Source organism: Rhea pennata, chromosome 18 (genome assembly GCF_028389875.1).
Source record: "Rhea pennata isolate bPtePen1 chromosome 18, bPtePen1.pri, whole genome shotgun sequence".
In the NCBI taxonomy this organism is placed as follows: domain Eukaryota; kingdom Metazoa; phylum Chordata; class Aves; order Rheiformes; family Rheidae; genus Rhea; species Rhea pennata.
In genome coordinates, this window is record NC_084680.1 from 13,025,243 (window position 1) to 13,046,204 (window position 20,962).

Consider the following 20,962-nt stretch of genomic DNA (forward strand, 5'->3'; position numbering starts at 1 on the left):
CCTTTGCTATCAATATAAACAAACTTAATTTACAAAGACAAACTCTAAAAATTGTTGAATAACTAGTGAGAGGACTCAATGACTTGTTCAGACACACAGTTCGCTGTACTTACTTCTATTTGTTCACTCTGCCCATCAGGTTCATCTGTATCAAGGGCTGACAGCTCCAATTCAATGTCTCGGTCTGGCTTTGTATCTCCACAGTCTTCACTATAATCAGTCTGAAAAAAAGAATTAAATACATTAAGTATCAAGTAGGCTTTTAACCAGCTGCATATAACACAAGTACTAAAAACAAAAATAGAAGGTACATAACTAGGGCACAACATTTCTAGGATACAAAACAGCTAGTTAGACACAAATAGAACTGTGGGTATAGACAAGATAGGATACATAGCAAAATCTGATTACATTAAAAGTACTGAAACAGAAAAATGAATATTGGAATGGCAGTTTCTGTAGTCTGTTGACAGAGGATTTAACATATCTACCACTAGAACAGAGAGCAAGGATTGTGTGAAAGATGGTCACATTCTTGCCATTTTGTAAATGGAGGATTGGAGCAGCATCACAGCAGGTGCACGTACTTCATCTCAGAGAAGTAACTTAGCACAGCAACAACTTAACTTGTACAGAATGCATTATAAATATTCAAGAATGTTAAAACTAAGAGCGTGTGTCTGTGTGCACAAACATCCCCAAAATCTCAAAAGATTTTTCATCCCAGTCACCCCCTTCTTTACCTCACCATTCCTCAAATCAATTTCCTTGCTTAAAAGATTTAAGTTAAGGCGATTGCCTTCATCTAGAGAATTCCACTTCTGTTGCATGGCTAGTGCATTCGCCTCTCTCTGAAGTAATAATGAATTACTTTTGGCCTATGGAAAGAAACATACCAGTTACCTACAACTACACTTAACCATATATTGTCAAATGGCAAAAGAAATCAGCTCACAAAAAGAACAGTCCTCTCTCTAGATGTACATCTGTGCATTCGTTTAACATACAGCATTTATTTTGTTCTGGATTTGCTGACATTTATCAGGCCCATTGCTCTTTCCCAAAACAGCCTTACTGAGGTCAATGGAATAAGTCACATTAACAGTCCTTATGCATCATACTAAGTGTTTGCAGTACTAATGTCTAGGTAACTTTTACTGATGATCTTATCAATTGTACTAGTTAGTTCTGTTAAGTTACACAGAGATTATTTCTTTAAAATCACTTCATCAGAAGAAGTTTACACAAGTTTACACAGGTGTAACTGATCTTACCTGCTGTAATTCAATACTCAACAGATCTCCAGTGCTGGAATGCTTTCTGTGACCAGACAAATCTGTAACTATGAATCTGTCCCTTTAAGAGAAAGTAGATACTACATCATGCAGGTGAAATCAGGAATTAAAAACAAGCCCTCTAAATCATTGAATAATTGTTCACCATACTCCAAGGCACTACATAACCCAGCCAGCCTTATTTTACATATGTGGAAGATGCTGCAAAAAAATTGAGAACTGACTCAAGATCATAGATCTTGACATTAGAGCTTGGCAATATCCAGCTTCAGTTCTTTGATTAGGCCTCTCAAGCATAACTTTGCTAATAAATGAGTATTAATAGCTGCATTAGGTATTAAACACTACATAAGTTTTAACTCAGTTTTTCCAAGTCTTTATGCTAGATAGAAAAAACCTGTTAGCTTTAAAATGAAGATGGTCTAGTAAGTGGTTCATACGTTTTTCCACATTCAGAATTTAAGATTAGCAAGTTATAGGAAATGCTTAAGAAAAAACACACACGGAAATAAAGTCCATACCGTTCTGTGTAACGTGCTGATGAAGCGGAATCTGTGCCATAGGAACTCCACCTTGAATCAACAGCATTGACATAAGGAACATAATCTGTAACAAATTAAAGATACAATTCATTTTCTCCCTCTATTCATAAAGCGGAATATACAGATATTTTAATTCTTTCCATCATCTTCATCACTAGCAAACACCCACAAGAAGGATCAAATGCTCTTGTGAAGTATGCTATACTGAAAATAGGAAACCTGTACTTATACCTGATACACTGATGGGCTTAGTAGCACTTCCTTGGGAAGCAGTGGCCTGAATAGGATCTGTTGTGTGATAACCAGTGCGGGATGATCTGGAGATTGCACCCCACTTGGAGATGATCGGTCCGTCACTAAATGGGATTATTGGATCTTCTTCCTTTGCCCTTCTCTGAGTTTCAAATAAATGTACTCTCCGTTTGACATCCCCACTGTCCAAATCCTAGATTTTGGAGACAGAAAAAGATGTGTGACTGATTTGCTGGATTATTCAGATGGCCAATAACTTTCTCATTATCATTACTGAATACAATGCTGCTGATCTGCACCAAACTGGGACACTGATTTAACTACTGCTCTTTAATGGCAAACCGACCATTAGAAACCTACAAGCAGTGTTACAAGAAGTAACATTGCTTTTTCAAGCTAGTGTTTCTAGTTGGAAAAAGGTCCAGTATGCTTTATGAATACAGTCCTATGTCCTTCAGTACCCTTTGCCATATTTGAAGGGGGCAGTATTAAACAGGCACAGGATGAATTTGCTTACACTTGTTGCATAGACTGTAATCTGCTATGCTATATAGCACAAAGCCTCCAAAAAACATGAAGGCTTGCTTATGCAAAAAACAAAACAAAACCAAAAACCAAAAAAAACCTACACTCCAATCCGTATTTCATGATTCATACTGTTTTCTTGATCTCTTAAGTATTTACATTAGTCCATTCTTTCATGAAAGTTGGGTGATAAACTGCTCTCCCTCCCACCCCCAATTTATTTGTACTGAATTGTTTATTAAAGGAGAATGTGCCTGCTACCCAAGTAAGACCATATTCTATGGAAATAGTTTGTACAGATGCTCTGCAGGTACATGGCAACCAAAATTAAAGTTCACGCTGGCTTGTTTAAACAAACAGAAGACACTTCAGCATAAGTATCATTACACTAAGGAGATAACTGGCAGAAAAGCCCTACCATCAGAACAGCATTTGAGTTGGCAATCACATCCTTGGGCTCCGAGTCAATAGCATTTATACAAGAGCCAATAGTGCCACAAGACCAAGGGGAATAGTGGGAGAGATGATCTTCCTCAAATTTAGTTCCACTCAGATCACTGACACTTTCCGAGAACTATGGAAAAATAAGTAGTAAATATGAAAAACAAGGAATTCAGTCTCAAAATAAAAGACACTTGCTGCTACCTAATAAAATCATCTCAAAAGTCAAATCAAGAAGTTCTATCAGTGTTCAAAACTTGACTCAGGAAGTGCATAATGCATTCACAGTCAAATTTTAAACAAGTACAGTTGACTGCTGTCAAAGAATGGGAAGCTTTGCCACTAAAACTTGCTGCCTGCCCTGCCAACAATGGAGGTTGAAATCAGTGCCACTGTGTTAGCAGTGAGTTTCTTGAGAGAAGTACCTGGACTGATTAAATGGAGAAGTCGTCCTGAATTTTTCCTTCAATATTGAAACCAGCGGCAGACAGAAGTAGGATTTAGATGGGATGATCCTGACATACCTTGAGTACACTCATGAGGGACTTCAGCTATACCTACTATGGAAGACCTACTCTTCTAAATAATCACTGTATAACACCGTAAGTGTATCATACTGTATAATATTCCAAATAATTACTGTATAATGTCAAAAATCTCACTTTTATAAAAGGAAGATGTCAAGTCACAGCAAAGACAAGTTTATGAACCACTGTTCCACGCATTCTGTAGGATGTATATAAAACAGACACATACAGTCACAAGACTTATTTTTTGCTTCAAAAGCACATATTCAGTTTCTGTTGTTGAATTTCTGTCCTTGTTTATTGAACTGTCATGTAGGTACACAATATTCTGCCAATGCCTTTTTGCCCCTTTTGAGGAATATGTATTCTCTGAGATTTGAGAAGTATTTGCAGTTGATTCAGTCTATTCATCATGTTATAATGCTATTAGGAGTATAAAAGGGAAAGTGGTTCTTAATGGAAAACAGCTGTTTCCTACATAAAGATCTAGAGGTTCACAATGCAAGTTCAATAATATGACACATCCTTTAGCAAGGGTAAGTTAAATCACTTCTTCTCAACCTTCTGTCAACAGAAGTGGAAATCACGCCTAGCATCAGCTTAATACCAGACTGAATGCATTCTTTATTAGATATCACTCTCCTTTTGCTAGAAGATTAACTTTTTAATTTTTTTAATAAAAAAATAGATGGCAGACAGAAAATCCTTAGTGGAAACACTAAGTGTCATCTTACAGAACCAGGAAGGGAAAATAAAGAGTTCTTTGGCTTCCCACCTCTGTGCTGAAATCTACACTGAAGAGAGGAGACGGTGGTGTTGGAGATGGTGTTGCCATAGGAAGGGTTGAGGATACGAGAGGAGTTTTCTGGGTGTGGTATTGTGCCCATTGCTCCGGCTTCCGTCTTAACTGCTCATCATAACCGGTCTTCAAGTGACCACAAGGCTCCTAGTAAATAGTAAGTATAAGACTGTATATCCTATCATATTTTAAATGGTAAATATTTGGGAGGGGTGAAAAAAAAGGGTAAGGACAGGAGAAGAGATTCAGTGCTTGGGCCAGAATATACACTTGGACCTCCATATTCCCTTAGCTCTGTAACCTTCCACTGATATCACTGGAAGAATCTCACATGGATTTGGAGATGTTGGTCTTTCGTAGGATAATTATACATTTAAGAGTTGAGTTAATGAAAGCAACATGCACTGGAATTGGAAACAGTGAAGCTCTAGTCTTAATTCAGAGTGTTAACAATCTGTTCTACAGGCCTATTTTGTTAGGGTTAGAAACAAAACAAAAGCCCAGGTCACATTTTTTGATTACCATAACCCCAACTAAACAGAAGAGCTCTACGCTAATTACTTATCAAGTTTCCAGTTATGACCTTTAGAATCAAGCCTACAACCTTCCCTTCCTCCCTCTCTCACTTACTCTTGGTAAAGGCACAGTCCTCTGCTCATTTGGAGGTTGGCAAGCCACAGAGTAATACCCATCCAAAGAGTTGTATCTCTCACGTAATGATGTCTGATAGACAGATGAGTGCATCACGTCCATAGGAGGTAAGGAATTGCTCCTAATAATATCATCTCGTGGGTACATCTGTGGGCGCCAGATGCGCCTGCTGTCGTAAACTGGAGCATACATTCCAGAAGGGACAGGAGGAACTGGTCCATATGGCTGCGGAGGAGGAGGTTGGTACGGAGAATTCAGTCGATCTCGAGGGGGAAACGTACTGTAATGATCGGCATATGGCACGGAAGCAGGTGGGAGGGAGGATTCTGGAACGTTATTGGACCTCAGAAAGCGAGGAACACAGGGAGCCACACCAGCTGGTACTGTTGGAGGTGGTGGATAATATCCTTGAAAATTGGAAAAAAAGAGTATTTAATGTGGTCACAAATGACCCAGAATTTTACACCTTCTAGAACTGTAAACAGTGTTGATAAATACCTTCAGAGAGTAAAGTGACACATTTCTACAAATCGTGTCATTTCTCTGTGGATGCATAGTTTCACCTATCAATAACTGCACAGGCAGTGCTGACCCTTTATCAACTTGACCCAATTGCGAGTAATGGCAGAGAAATTCTATTTTCCGATGTACTATGTTATAACTACACATTTTACTGAAATCATTTTACGTACTACTTCTCTATACATGAAGTTAAATAGCTGCCTTTAAAAATAAAAGGCTATATTGCTGAAAAAAATGAATTTCAGCAATTCCAAAGGTCTATAAATAATTATTTAACACTTAACTTATTTTTAGTTCCCCCAGAGGCAGCTGTCTGAACATCTCTACCTTTTGTTTTGAGAGTCTGGGAACCACCTAATGCTAGAACATACTCACAAGAGTTTGCTTGAATAACCCTATACTCGGTGATGAAACCAATTAGCATTATATTAAGCACTTAAATAAAAGCCATAAACTTGATTTTGTGCTGAGAAATAGTTTATATTTCAAATTTATCTAGAGGAATGCTCAGAGCTTACTTGAACTACTCAGTGCTTATCTTACTCACCGGTCTGTGGGTACTGTGGAACTTCGTAGGACAGCTGAGTTCTGGGGTCTTGGAAATATTGAACATTATCAGAATGTGGAGGATAGACAGGTACTCTCGGAACAAATGGGCTTGATTTTGGAGGCACAGAATTCACTTCTGTCCCAATATTAGGAGGGCCAGCTGAGGTAGCTGCTGCCTGGCTTACAGGAGTCTTGGGTGGAGAACCAATTTTACTGAAAAGAATTACCAACAAATCATTAAGGAGATATTTACTTATCTCAGTTACTCATCTCTAAGCGTAAACTCCCATGTAACATGGAAATTTGGGTCATGTAATTTCCTCTGGAATTTTATTTTTAATGCCCCAAACTGATGTTACTATTAAAACCTCAGAACAGACTTCCTTTCTTAAGGGAGTTCAAAAGCTCAGGACAATGTACCCAGAAGCTTACATTCTACTTGTAAGTGTATTCTGATATAGAATTAAAGGCTTTGAAGAGTTGTTTTGAGGCTAAATACTCTAAAGAAGCATCTAAACAGTTCTAAGGGAGACCCTCACACTTTCCAGCACTATAAAGGGATTTTTCTTGACACAAATCACTACATACACTGTTGTTGTGGCTAAGAAATACCACGCTGAGTGGATTTTTTTTTTAAATAAACCACTATCAAATTAGATACTAGGTTAAGAACAGGTGGGGAAAAAAACAAGCACAAATTTATTGCTTTATTTATGTTACTGTGATTATTTAAAAAGCTGAGACAATTGAAACCGGTCCTGACAACTTAAATCCACAGACTCTGAAAAACTGCATCTGCGCTGCAGTATGAGGTCTTGCATAACTCTGCTCCTAGTAAGCTTTAATGACAACTACAAATAAGGACCAGAATCCATTATCTATTGTTTGCCATCCACAAACTCGTTTGCCATGATACTCTATAAGCAAAAATGTTGCGTTCAGTCATTATAATACAAAAGCTTTACCTACTTTTCAGGTAGAGATTCAGTAGGGGATCCAGACACGTTCTGGCCGTTGGCTCCAGCCTTCCCTCCCTTCTTGGCATTCTCCAAAGCTCTGAGGGATGTGTCTGCACAGCGAGGAATCAACTGGGGAACACCACTTTCTAGATTAGCTATTCCATTAGTACTTGGCACCATCTTCCCTGTTGCTTCAGGGCTTCCTATGACAGAAATTACGTTTCCTGTTGTGGTTGAGACAGTGCTATTTACGCCAACTTTATTTAGAAGGGGGAAGGTTCTCACTGTTGCACTGATTTTTTTGTTCCTCAGTCGGTATCTATATAGAAACACATGTGCAAAGAGAGAAAAGAGATGACAGAGTGCATACTGCGCAGTTCAATGTATTTGTAAAACTGACAAAAAAAGAAGAGATTGAAAGGAACACAACACTCAGGAGTTTTAAATTGCTGCTTATTTTCAACAATTTAGCTTAATCTGCAAGCAGAGCATCAGTTTCCTTTTACAAGATTCATTTAAGCAGTTCTTTGGAAGTGGATTTGGGTGAAAACAGCTTTAAGGACGCATACACTACATATTAGCCAAAGAACTCACTTTATTCCCTAATTCAATTAAAATCCAATCATCATTCTTCTGAGTGGCATAGCAGATCAATGATAGGCACTGAGCCTTGACTTTGTTTCAGAAAAGGAAATTTTGCTTCATATGGAATAAAGAAAAGTAAGATTGAAATTAATTTACAGACCATGCCTTACTGTACCTTCAACTTTACATTAGGTGTTCCAAATTCAAAGAATTCACAGATCCTTCAGAAAAGATTCATGCATAGAAGAAGCCATTTTCAATGGCCTGGATTTAAATTGAAAAACATAACACCTCCCATACTCACTTTTCAAGCTCTTCCTGAGAATGAGCAAATGTACAGTTGGTTCCTCTCGGGCATCCCCCTTGCTGTCGAAGGTCTCGACACATACTTGTTTTGTATTTGCTATTTGGTTGTGGCTTAAAACACACAAAAGACATTCCACTTAAAAAGCTAATAAAAGTTCTGCATAAAGAGAAGCTTAAAATACATGTGCGCACACACTTAAAATGCATCTATGACATGTTTTGACATTTTGCATCTTTAATTGGCAAACTAAGGAAGTCGCTTGCTGAAGGGTTAAGTATTATGTTACTCTGAGCTTGCTGTAGTAACCTCTGCTGTGTTCAAGATTCAAAAGCGTTAAGTTCTCAAAACATGAATCCTACAGACAATCGTATCAGTTATTTCACAGAAAAGGCCATAAAAATTTCAAATCAACAGCTTTTTTTTTTTTTCAAAAAAAATAAGTTAGCTGTTTTACTAAACATACATCAAAACACATCACACAACAATCAAGTATAGTTACCTGTGGAGTTTCATGGCCTTTTCTACTATAATTCTGAATGAAATCCACGAGTCCATGTACCACAGTCTTTACAGCCACCATTGCATTTTCCAGCTGCTCCCATGTTGGAGATGCTGCATCTAAAAGTATTAAGAACAGGCTTCTCAATCTGTCAGTAATTCCAGTAGTATAAGAAGCAACTTTTCTAGTTCATCAAGTCACCAACTATAAGGATAGAATCCTGAAGAATGGTTTATAATATTTCATGTTAAATATAAGGAATTTTGAAACCAGGAACAGAGGTTGTTACCTTAACAATTTACTTGATTAGATATGAAAAATGTAAAGGATTATTACTATTAAAAAGCTTCATTTGCATACCCGGATTTGGATCTATGTTTGCCAGAAGTTCTAAATGAGGTCTTAGCCTGTTTAAGTTTGCAGGATCCCCTGTGCGCTGCAAGACAATTGTCAATTCTTGTACACTCTTCGCAAAAGATTCTGGAGATTGGAGCTGAGAAGAAAGTGAGCATTAATGTGTTGCATACTGTAACTGGAAACATACTTGTTTTAAGATATTTTTGACTGTATTTAGGAATTGGTGTAGTAAGTTGTGTCTTCAGATAGCATACAGTGAATATCAGTGGAGAGAGATTTCATTTCTCAGCTCAGAATCTGCCCTATGAAGCTTCATCATAAGACACATATTTCAACTGGACTAACTACTGGAAAACCAAAACGTCTTCATGTAAAGATTACACTATAGTGGAGAAGAGTCCTTCATCCTAGTTTTAATTAATATTTGATAAAATTAAAGACAGAAAGATAACTAAAGTGGTTCTAGGATTTTTATTATATCATTTAATAGTCACATCTAGTTCTACTACGATGCTAAACCTTGCCTTTAACAAACCTTGTCAATAATGGATTGCATGTGCGATTTATGTGCCAAGTCACCATAAAGAAGGGAAGACCATTGTTCTGGTGATATTCGAAGTCCTGCTTCCATGGCAATGTGAACAATTTGTGCATCATGCTCTCTCCGCAAAGCCTCATAACTCCGAAACTCTTCTTTAAGTTGCATTAGAGAAGAATCTTCATCCCTTTTTGTAACCTAAAAAAAGTAATGTTTAAACACTCTTTCCTTAAAACTGTCCAAGTTCAGCAGAAAGATAGCTACATATCCACAGCACAAACTGCAAAAATCAGTATACTTTTGCATATTTAGAATATACTTTTTTCTCCATAAAACTCATCCCTTTAGATGCACACAGGCAGAGCAGCGAGCTTTCCAAGTTTTTATACGATCACTTTTGCAAAACTATGGTATCAACTCCACTACTTTCAAGTAAGAAAGTAAGTTTTGCTTGAGTCACAGAAGATGCAAAGCAGTTAGCTGATACATAGTTAAAATTTTGTTGTTTAAATCTACTACTATTTTTTTGCTGCCCTTAGAAGATGACTGAAAGAAACAGGAAAGTCGCTAGAAGAGACTTATATAATACAAAGGAAGATTTTTTTTCCCTTGATTTTGGCACTTAAAGAACAGAATATTTAACTGAGTCCACTATAAATGCTAAACAAACTCTTAGATTATATACAACATTGTCCTAAAGGAAGGCAACATGTCTCATTATTTTAGCATTTTGATTAGTAGTATCATATACCCGCTGAATTAACTTTTCATTCTTCCCCAGATATCTATGGTAGGGGAATATTCAGCTTTAAAATAACCCTATAAAATCAAAAACAAAGCAGATACTCTTCAGCTAGATACTGACAAAAGAAAAGCAAGGGTGCAAGTTTGGGTTAAGAGCATGTTCCTCGTGTGGTGTCTCCCTCTTAGGCTGGTACTGGGGAAGTTCCCAGAGCCTACATTTCAGAAGTTTTCTTTGTAATGCTGGAATTGATTCTAAATTTTGAGAGCATCCTGACCAATCTGGCATGTCTGGTTATGCCCTATTCTTATGAATCTAATTAAAACCATAAGGGATTATATTAAAGTAGTTAACTTTTCCCTGAAACAGACTATGAGTGCCCACAGAGTCAGGTTCCATCTCTTTTATGGGAAGTATATCCCCAATGATGGGCAGTAATTAATAATGAGCACAGTAACTTCAGAATCCATTCCCACTAGATCCCCAAGCGCACATCTGCTCCCTTCACAGGGAACTTAAATATCAGTCTCAGACTATATTTGTATCAGTTTCAATTCATACAGTGGGAATTACCTTCCAGAAAATTCAATCTCTACAAAGAACAGAGATTAAATAACAGTGTAGACTATCAAGAATTTATTTAAAACCAGTTAACTATTTGAACAGGTACAATCTGAATTTACATAACAGGTAAACTCACAGGTGAAACATACTGACACTTAGGAAGGGTTCTTTGCAATTGCACTAGCTTACATAACAGCAAAGCGTAAGTATTTGCATTTTACCTTAAAGCATGATGCTCTATACAGTAGCTGCACGACATGACCAATGCTTGTTTTGGAGGCCTGAGGAAATCTTGGTTCTAGCCTTTGCACAACAAAAAGTACCAGAACTTTTCTTGAGAGCGCGGAGCCATCTTCCAGTGCTAGTAACACAAGTTTCAGTGCTTCCTCTTGCATAGCTTTAACACACAAAAACAAAGTTAGACATAAAAATGTACTGCCAGGAAACAGCAAGGCTATCATACAAGGCACCAAAAGCAGGAACACTTGAACTGTCTTGAACACAATTCGTTATTTTTCCTTATGATTAATGAAATAAAAAGCTGCAAACAGTAAAAACCTCATTAAGAAATATACTAGTTTAGAAATAAGGGAGTATTCAGAAGCACTAAAAGCACAGCAAAACTAAGAGTGAATATTCATTAAAGTTTTCAATAACAGTTTTTATACTTTTTACACTGTGCAGTCTTGAAGTCTTTGTAATTTTGGACATTTTATCAGTGCTATACCACCAAAATGGTATAAAATAAATATGGGAACAGTACAGCAATGCTATCATCAGCCATAGGAATCAGGAGTGGACTATTTTCAATTTAAGCAGAATTTGCTGCCGATTTCTGTGCTTACTTAACCGCTACTCTTAACCACGAATTTGATGTTACTATCAAAAATGTAAAGATGATTGTTATAATTTTAGTTGCAGCATACTTTAAGATTTAGGATGATTGTATCCACAACTAAAGTATGAACAGAAGAGAACACTTGCAGTTTCCTATCACTTTCCAGCCAGAGACCAGTATAACCGGCCAGCATCAGTTTCATGGAACGACAAACAGTACAGAAAGCATGTTTGTTTATTCTTTGCCAGAATGTGGAATTCTTCCTCACAATTTCTAAGAACAGTATCAAAAAGAAAAAAGAAAAAAACCCACAAAGTCAGCAGATTTTACTAACTCTTTAGACAGTCTTCTGTTTCTTCCTTGCCATAAAGTAATTACATCTTTAATTGCAAAGAAGAAATTTCCAGGGAACGCTATTAAGAAAGGCTACAACCTATATTAAGAAAGGCTACAACCAAAAGACTCTACAAGTACCTTACCTGGTCCTAGAAACTGGCATCCTCGTGCCCTGACAGCAGCCCAGAGATTGGCAGAAAGCTGCTGAGGATTTTGGTGCTGTAAAATCAATTCTGTAACAGTTCTTTCTCCCAGGGATCGAGCTGCCCTCATGGCTCTAACCCGACCCTCTTCCTCCACCAGCTGACAATTCACCAGTGTCACAAGTTTCCTTTGCATTGGACGGCTCAGTGCACTCTGATTCAAGCTAGCAACACCTTTAAAGAAAGGGGGAAGTGATAAACTATTAGTTCTAATATCATCAGTTTACCTGAAAAAGCCAAGGCAAAAAAAAAAAAAAAAAAAAAAAAGTTTGATTGTATATGTATATATTTCTCTAGGATTTGCATATTTATCACAAATATCTTTCTGTTAGGTAACTTGCATTCTGCAACACATAAGAAGTCTTCCTCCTTAGTCAGGCACCTTTTAAGCATTGTACTAAGAGAATTCCTGGCTTACTATAATCTGTAATGAAAGCAGATGTTTTCAAGTAGCGTGTTCATCACTTTTATCCTCAAAGACAAGTTTAAGGCTACTAAGGATTCCTGTTTTTCCCTCAGAGCACATAAGCCTTCTGGAAGTTCTTAGTAATGAACAGAGAACTTCCCAAGATTAAAATTCTTGTATTTGCAGGTCTACAAGTAAAGTCTTAAATTGATGTCAAACCTGTTCTTTAAGGAAAGTTCAACTTCAGTGCAGTGCTGGTCCAAAGAAATATTATTAAATAAAAAAAACAAGTAGTTTGTAAAGTTAAAATAAAAAAAAATAGAAGTGTCACAGGTGTGAAGGAGCTTTTAAAGATTAAGAGAAATTTTAAATCACAAAAGTGACAGGATTATCCCATTAATACCTAAAGATTAGCTAATGCTGAAAAAAAATGCTGTTAAATATTACTGAATAGTGGAATTTTGATGTAGCAGATCAGTTAAAGACTTACCCTTTCCTCCACTTAGTGGCTTTAAGTAGAGTGCTAAATCCTCAACACACTTCTTCGCTACTTCATAATGTTTGTTCTCTCCTACATTACTCAACTTAATTGTCTGATGATCAGGTACCTAAGAAAATGCAAGGAGGGTAGGGGAAGAAAGAAAAATTGTGTATACCTGGCTGACCTATCTGATATGCCTATGACTGTATGAACACCACTGCTATTAATTACATAACACTGCAGATGTACACTGCTTTTTAGAGAAGTGAAAGACAATACATTCCACACACCTTGGGTGGGTACTAAGACATAATGCAAAGGACTAAAAATGAGTATCACAGTGATGAAAGATTGTTTTTACTGGTACTCAACATATTAAGAGCAACGGAGGATAAAAGAAACAATAACCAAGGTCTAACGAGAATGTACTTAACAGATGTGTGAAGAATAAAAGATCTGAGAAAGTGATCAGTGTACAAAATCAGCATGATTTACTACAAAGAAACAAAGGAAGTTGCAAAACAAAATTAATTGGCAGGAGCATACTATGAAAAAGCCAAAAACAGAAGTTAAAAAATAATTTAGGCATGCAAACAGCTCCAAAAATCTTCATTACAAACTTGGTGAAAAACGTAGTAGACCAGCAAGGTCAGACTATGCAAATAAAAAGAGTATTAGCCACAATACATTAAATCATTTAAGAGACACTGCCAGAAGTGAGAGACCAGGAAAATAAAAGTTGTGAAGTTTAGTCAGTGATTATGACAAGCTTAGAAATGAAGAATGAAGGAACAGGTGAACTTGAGAAACAAAACCACCTTGAAACATACAGTAAGGAGAACAGACTTATTTAGTCTCCGTGAAGTGTAATACCGATTAAATAATCACTGTTTTGCCACTGTTACGAGACAGCACAGAGAACATTCCTGGCCTGATGAGCCTGTGCCTGAAAGCACAACTGAAGCACCACCATCATGCAATAAAAAAAAAAAAAAAAAAAAAAAAAAAAGAAAAAAAAACCACCCCCACACAACCACACTATCTTAACCTTGCTTAAACAGCTACCTACTTCTGGACACATGACATCTTTAAATTATATTCTCCATGACAGTACAATGAATGAGTGCAATCTGCAGATTCACTTTTTCTAATGACAACTGTGACACATAATTATCTTGTTCCTAATCGGTATTTTTCACTAGTCACAGTGCTATCCACCTCACCATGATGGAAACCTCTCCCAAAACCACACATTAGGCATCCATTGCACAGAAAACTCTAGATAACAGAAGTCTTTTTAAGCCAGAATTTGGTTTATATAAAAACCTAGAACATCTTTTAATTTTATGAGAAAGAGATAGTCCTGAAAATGGTGTGGTTTCTTTTATAACAGATACAGATTTTAAAATACTACATAGACAACGTCTTGTAATTTTTAGACTAAAATGAGTGCAAAACATCAGCGCATGCACTGCAGCCAGAACACAGCAATAACAAACTGGCAAAACAAAGACCTCCTTAAATCATACCTGGGCTCCAACTAACTGGAGGAGTGCAAAGTTTACAGGAAGCACATCGATGTCTGTATTGATGGCAGTCTGGTCGAAAGGACATGCCTTGCGATGAAGCTTGTTCAGGCAGGTCTTACAGACAGTGTGAGAGCAACCTAAGCTGATGGGTTTATGCACATTCTCATCAAACTCGTTGTAGCAGATTGGGCAGGACAGAAATTCTGTCCACTGAGCTGCCTGCACAGGCATTGTGGAAGCTGGACACTTGTTTAGCAGGCTAGCAGATCATTATTTCACTGTATTATGTTTTGGCAGCTGTAAGTGAATAACAGAGTATTTAAAACATGCTTTCTAGTCATTAAGCATTATTTTTAATTTTAAAACCCCTCCAATTCAGTATTTTACAGAATAAAACCAAAACCACAAACTAAAGTGCACAAAAACACAAAACAATTGTGTTTAATAATAGTATCCAAAAGGCTCACAAACTGAATTAATGTAGACTACTGTAACTGTTGCACTTATTTACAATAAATATTATTAAAATTATTCTCACAGGATTAAATACACTTTTGTCATGAAAAAGAAGAGGAAATCACTTATTGGCACAGAAAACTGAGAAGACATGAATCACTGTAACCATATCTCACACAATCTCATCTAAATTCAAATCTTTAAAACCTTAAAAACACTCTCTGGTTGTAAAATGGGAACAGAGTTGGGGAGAGAATAAATAAGAAAGCCCTAAAAGGTTAATTATTTTCATTGGAAGCAAGCAGAACAAGACTGCTGGCTTTCCTTTGGTAGATCACATTCAGACTTAATCAGACATCAACCTAAGCAATTTAAAAAAAATGTACATTTTTGTTAAGAATCATGAGGATTCTTAACAATTCTTTAATATTGAAGGAACAAAAAATTAACTCTGATTTTTTGCGTTCTTTTTCCTTCTTTTCCCCAGAGCACTCTGAGAAGTCCTTAGGAAGGGAAGAGTCTGCTGCATTCACTCTCTGCTTTTCACATCTTCTCTATTTCACACAACAATGCAATCTACTTCAAAAAACTCAGCAAGATCTCCAATGTACTGAAAATGCAGGTATGTAGGTCAAAACTTGTTCAACATAAAGCAAGCAATAACTTCAGTTGCCTTGTTATTAACAGTCCTCTTTTGCTTGAAACATTTCTCTCTATGCAGAGCTACCATGCAAATCATTCACCCCTCTCCCCCCCCCCCCAAAAAAACACACACAGAGAAGAATTTCTAGAGAGTGTTCTGAAAGTCATCCCATCTTACATAACTAACTTCTAGGAAAAAAAGGTAACAGGCCTATGAAGTTCTGCTAAAATATTTACATTCAAATTTTCCTCATCCATAGCTTCATCTAACAGCTAAACAGCCCCACCCTTTACTGTAATGTGCAACAATATTGACTTTCTATGCAACCCAGAGACCAGTTAGTTTACTTCAAAGCTATGGACAAGCCTATCCTAGCAGTTTGTTAGAAATGCGAATACAAGCATTTTAATTATTTTTAATATTGTAATTTTTTCCAATGACGGAAAACATTTTGGAAGGATGGAAAAAAAAATGTTTTGAGGAAGTTGAGATCTCCCTCTGCATTTGAATTCAGTAACTCTTTACTGTGATTCCATTGTTGGCTACGCTACAGTTTAATTAATGCTAAAGTATCGGACCATTGACATAATTACTGGAACACCAAATAGAATCAATGTGTAGATGTATTTTAATGATGACCATCTGTTTAGAAATTCTATTCAGCACTATGAACATTCAGTGCCCTTTAAGTAACAGGATACGTGTACAAGATGTCCTTATCTCAGGGAACTTTTCAATATTACGCAGAGATTTTTTTCCCCAAAACCAAATTCTGATAGTAAATGTAGAACAAAAATTGAAAGTTGAACCTGTCCCTTCAAAACCAAACTGCTGAGGCAAAACTTTCAACATAAGCAAGGACATTCATACGCATTCAACAAAATGGACTTTCATCCAACTTCTAGGAAAAGCATAAAGTCAAAACTCTTGTGAGACAAGAACTACACTTTTGCTTAATCTGCTGTTGCTACATGTATCTTTTAACCAAGGAACTACAAAAGCAAAACAAGTAACTGCAAAAACAAATCACAAGTTAAAACACCTAAAAAGATTCTTAATTTCTCTATAGAAGAGCCCTACCACTTTAACAAGCCTACTTCAGCTTCCCTGCCAGAACAGCAGGACAAGAGATGCACAGATTGTAGTGTAAAGCTTTCCACTAAATGCTTTCCTAAAAGCTTTTTGCCAGCATGACGAGAAACAGCAAAACATTAACACCAACATTACCGCAGCCCTAGTAAAAGTATCAGCGGTTTTTCATCTGTCTTACTGCACTATGAAGGTAACAGCACACATGAGATCTCCCTAGGAAGTGTGCTATCGTGACTCACAGAAGGGAAAGTTTAAGAAAAGGCTAGTACACAATTCAACTGGCAATACGCTATTGGTCACTGACAATCCCCTAATAAGCAGTCTTTATTTCCACATCTCTCATTAGTTAATTCAAACACAGGAATCTCTACTTGGTGATAGCACCCACATTTAGTTTCCAAAGATACTTCAAAGACTTGCAAAAAATAATCACCTTTATCTCTACAAGCTTTTAAGTGTTATGCTGTTTTTCTGATCAGCATAGAAACAAAACAGATTCCTTAAGAGACTGCACCACCCATTTTTAAAGATCTATCTTTCCATATTTAATCAGCATAAATGACAGACTCTACTGAGCATGTGTTGACCTTCAGATTTCTTGACAGGAAGATACCAAATTAAATCAGCAAACAGCTGGGAAAAGCTCTCAACTTCTAAAACTTCAAGCAGACACATACAGAGGAAGTCTCCATACTCTATTAAGCATGCCAGCTATCTTGCCGTTCTTGCACTGCAGCATGTTAAGAAAAGAATTTAACATCCCTGAATTATCACATCAACTTCTACAAAAAGCATAAGCCAACTACTTAATAGACTCCTGCTCCTTGTCAAAACCAATGTATTTTAGGGATGTCCTCTTGAAGAGCAAATTACTCCATTGCTCTAAACTGAGCACAAGAAAGCAAACACACTAAAGAATGTCAACTAGATATCATTTTGTTCTGTAACAGAAAGTATACTCAGTTACTACAATTCCTGTTCATTCTGGTAGTCACGCTATCTATGTCTACGCATGTACAGGGCTCTTCTTCCCTGTCAAAGTAAAAGCACCCTAAAAAAGGCTGATAAGGAAACTGGTCAAACATACAAGGTAAACAGTTTGAAAATAGATGGTAGTTTTTACTTCAATAGGTTTATGTAGTATCACTAGAAGAAAATTTATAGCATTTACTATTAAAACCAGCACTTCAGATGACAAATTGAAAAATGCTCATGTCTAAGTTCAAAAGTTAAGTAAGTAAATAACTGCAGTTGAGTCTCATTTTCTGTTTCCACTGCAGTGGCAAAATGTTATTGTATTAATGTCTGCAACAAAGCCTAACAACAACAAGTCATTGATTTCTCATGATAACTTTAGAACAGCGTATTTGATGGAACTAGGGGGTGGGAGCCTTGAAACCTTTATGGTAAACAGCTGTACCATTTAACAATAATGGAAGTTACAAGACTTAGATGTTCTTACTTTAACTTTTAACTACTTAATCTCATGACATTCTTCACAGCTAATCCAAGGCATTGTACTGATTCAACAAGCTTTGAACAGGGAACCATAAATATCACTTTAAGCCTGTTTTCCTAAGGAAACTAAGCTTAGGCGATCATGCTGTTCTGTTAGTCTGTTCCTCTCCCATAGCAACTTTAGAATCTCCAGATGATTTTCCATTAAACCTAACAGAGATACTTCCTATATGAAATACATATTCATTTTATGAAAATCAGTATCTGGAAAAAGGTTTGGGTTAGTTCTCAAGAAAGTCTGTGGCATATCCTCAGCAGCTGTCTATTTTGTCTATTTTTCCTGTCAATCAGCACATAAGTACCAGGACCCAGTCACAAAATACATTTCATTCGGATATAATAGAGGGCTATTTAGAGGGTAGGGACATGACAAATCTGCAGAAATCTCAACTTCACTTGTTCTACTTGTCACAGAACAAATGTCTAGTTCTCTTACTAAGCACAACAAACCTTTAAAGACAAGAGGGCCTGATCTCTGATGAGCAGTGTCACCCATTTGGCACCTGGCCTCCAGAGTTTGGTACTAGTACTTGTTAAACAATGCAAGGAGAGGTTTTGGAGCCCCGCAACAGGATACTGAGCCAACACGCTAAGCAGAAAGTTTCCTAGACCAGCTAATTAGAAACTCTGATGACAATGCTTTATCTTCAAATCTACCCTTATCCAGGGCTTATAGGCTAACACCAGAAAGCAGATGTTTACTTCTCTACAACAGAAGTTAATGACCTCAGAAGTTAAAGAACATGACACAAGAAGAGAGAAAGGGCTATTCTTTTATTAGCAATGGTGGTACTTCCTTATATCTTAATTCAGTAACTAGCACACCAAGAGATACAAATTCACTTCCTTTTGAATGGCTTTAATCTACATTTCCACTTCTCACACACACATACACAAAAAGCATCCAAACACACCACATGATACGCTACTTTAGAGCTGAAATACTTTCAGTGAAGTTGAAGCTATTCCTTGCATAAAAAAGGACCAAATATTCACCAAAGAGGACTGCAGCATAGGGCTCAGTTGCCTGAACAGATAACTTTTGGATTCTGCTTCATTTTCCAAGATTATTTGTTCATTTTTATTCAGCAGTCATTGGATTAAATCTAGGAATAGTTTTTAGAGCAAAATTCAATGCCTCCTCCTAGACTACATACCCCAGTTACTAGATAACATGGTGAGCATGGGTCTCAATCTAAGATAACCTCATTTTCTTCCAAGAGAAACTGGTTCTACAGGAGGTAGAGCCAGTGATCCCCATCAAAGCTGCACACTGCCCAGGGGTTAGGGCATTTACCAGAATCAGATACGCAAGTTTCAGCCCTTTGAAATGGAGGAGTTGAAAACTTGAACTTGGTGCCTAGGCAAATGACTAGGAGAAAACAAGAAGCAGTAGTATCACCAGCAGCAGTATCACCAGCAGCCAAGTTTCTGAACAGAAGTAGCAGCCTTGTAGCTCCGCATTAGGTCTGCTCTGCTCATGCCTACTTCATCAGGTCCTTTGTGGGACACAGGCAAAGGAAACTCTAGTAAGCAGATCTTTTATGAGAATGAGACACATAATTCTTTTGGTGCTAAACAAAGATAAGTCTCTTCCACAGATTAAGCAAAATCTTGAAAAATTTATGGAATTACATGGAGTTTTCACAAATTGAGGTAACTCAACTACAATCTCACTGTGAATTTAAGCCTAAATCCCTTAGAATTGTTTTATAACTACTAGATTAAAAAACCCTTGATCTTTACTTTCTCTTGAAGTTGACTCCAGAGATCATGGAATTTTCTTATCATTTAAAAATAATTTCCATTACATTTTTTGTTTATGTAGATTAATCATTTGTTTGCACTACAAGGAGGTAGTTTTTTTTCAAGCCTTCCTTCTCAAGTCATGCAGTACTGTAAGCACATTGCCTAAGTCAACAACTTAGTCAAAGAATCAGGTTTAAATTATTTTCTGAAATGGCTAGCCTTTCATCCATATCTCTTCAAGAGGCAGCATTTACAGATCTTTTAAAAAAAAAAAAAAAAAAAAAAAAAAGAGGCTTCATTAAAGGCTTAGAAAAGGGCCATCCCCTAATAGCTTTGCATCATTCAGCTATGACGACCTGAAGTTAAAATAAGTCCTCTTTACATAGAGTTGACTTGCTTATTTCTACATTCCATATTGTATCTGTCACATGTAAATCTCTTGGGTAAACCCTGGATAAGAAGAGAACTCTTTAATGACTATTACATACATTATTTTGATTTATTTTTTCAGTAAAACTAGTGCTACTGTCAGTACCTACAGTCCAATTTAAATTTCAGAAAAAGTCATTAAGAGAAAATTCAGTGAGATATTACAGTACGTATCTCTATCCAGACTAGGTTTTGCCAGTGCAACTACTGAATACTTTTCTTGCTATCTTCTCAAGAAATTAGGGCTTTAGATCTCCCCCTCTTCCTCCCTAAAATATGTGGCTGAAGAAAAAAATTACTATAAAGATTGCTAAAATTCATCAGTAAAATTTCAGTTTATGGTTGCTCAGTGACTGCCAAAGTTCACTCTATTAAGAGTGAAATCCACCCCCAGTCAACACTGCAGTGAGTACATCCCCAACAGGTAACACCTGCTCTTTCCTGCTAGTGCATTGCAAGCAAAAAAAAAAAAAAATCACATTATTAGACTTTAAAGTTTCCTATAGACTTATGTAACTCCGTGTGTGTGTGTGTGTGTGTGTGTGTGTGTGTGTCTGTATGTGTTTTAGAGGTGTCAGTGATAGGAAAGTTTGTCCTTGCCACAAGCCTGATAGTAATTCAGATCCTG

General features: G+C 36.9%; 1 protein-coding gene and 1 non-coding gene across 6 annotated transcripts in view; both read right to left on the reverse strand.

Moving 5' to 3' along the window:
• The window catches only part of RC3H2 (ring finger and CCCH-type domains 2), a 30,507-nt gene that overhangs the window by 7,427 nt on the left and 2,118 nt on the right, over positions 1–20,962 (reverse strand). For 3 of the 5 annotated variants that reach the window (XM_062590696.1, XM_062590697.1, XM_062590699.1), the window contains exons 2-19: positions 14,448–14,744; positions 12,928–13,045; positions 11,972–12,205; positions 10,876–11,051; positions 9,346–9,546; positions 8,814–8,946; positions 8,454–8,572; positions 7,952–8,064; positions 7,073–7,381; positions 6,102–6,316; positions 5,012–5,439; positions 4,358–4,528; positions 3,033–3,188; positions 2,069–2,282; positions 1,817–1,901; positions 1,275–1,356; positions 744–878; positions 114–221 (exon numbers count right to left, since the gene is read on the reverse strand). In XM_062590696.1, the coding sequence (XP_062446680.1) occupies positions 114–221; positions 744–878; positions 1,275–1,356; positions 1,817–1,901; positions 2,069–2,282; positions 3,033–3,188; positions 4,358–4,528; positions 5,012–5,439; positions 6,102–6,316; positions 7,073–7,381; positions 7,952–8,064; positions 8,454–8,572; positions 8,814–8,946; positions 9,346–9,546; positions 10,876–11,051; positions 11,972–12,205; positions 12,928–13,045; positions 14,448–14,678 (3,228 nt within the window). In that variant the 5' untranslated portion in view covers positions 14,679–14,744. Of the gene's footprint in view, positions 1–113; positions 222–743; positions 879–1,274; positions 1,357–1,816; positions 1,902–2,068; positions 2,283–3,032; positions 3,189–4,357; positions 4,529–5,011; positions 5,440–6,101; positions 6,317–7,072; positions 7,382–7,951; positions 8,065–8,453; positions 8,573–8,813; positions 8,947–9,345; positions 9,547–10,875; positions 11,052–11,971; positions 12,206–12,927; positions 13,046–14,447; positions 14,745–20,962 lie in introns of those variants that run through there. The other 2 variants (XM_062590698.1, XM_062590700.1) reach the window with 2 other exon arrangements.
• Positions 9,041–9,147, reverse strand: LOC134148844 (small nucleolar RNA SNORD90). Its single transcript, XR_009960285.1, has one exon. It is a non-coding gene; the product is annotated as a small nucleolar RNA SNORD90 (small nucleolar RNA).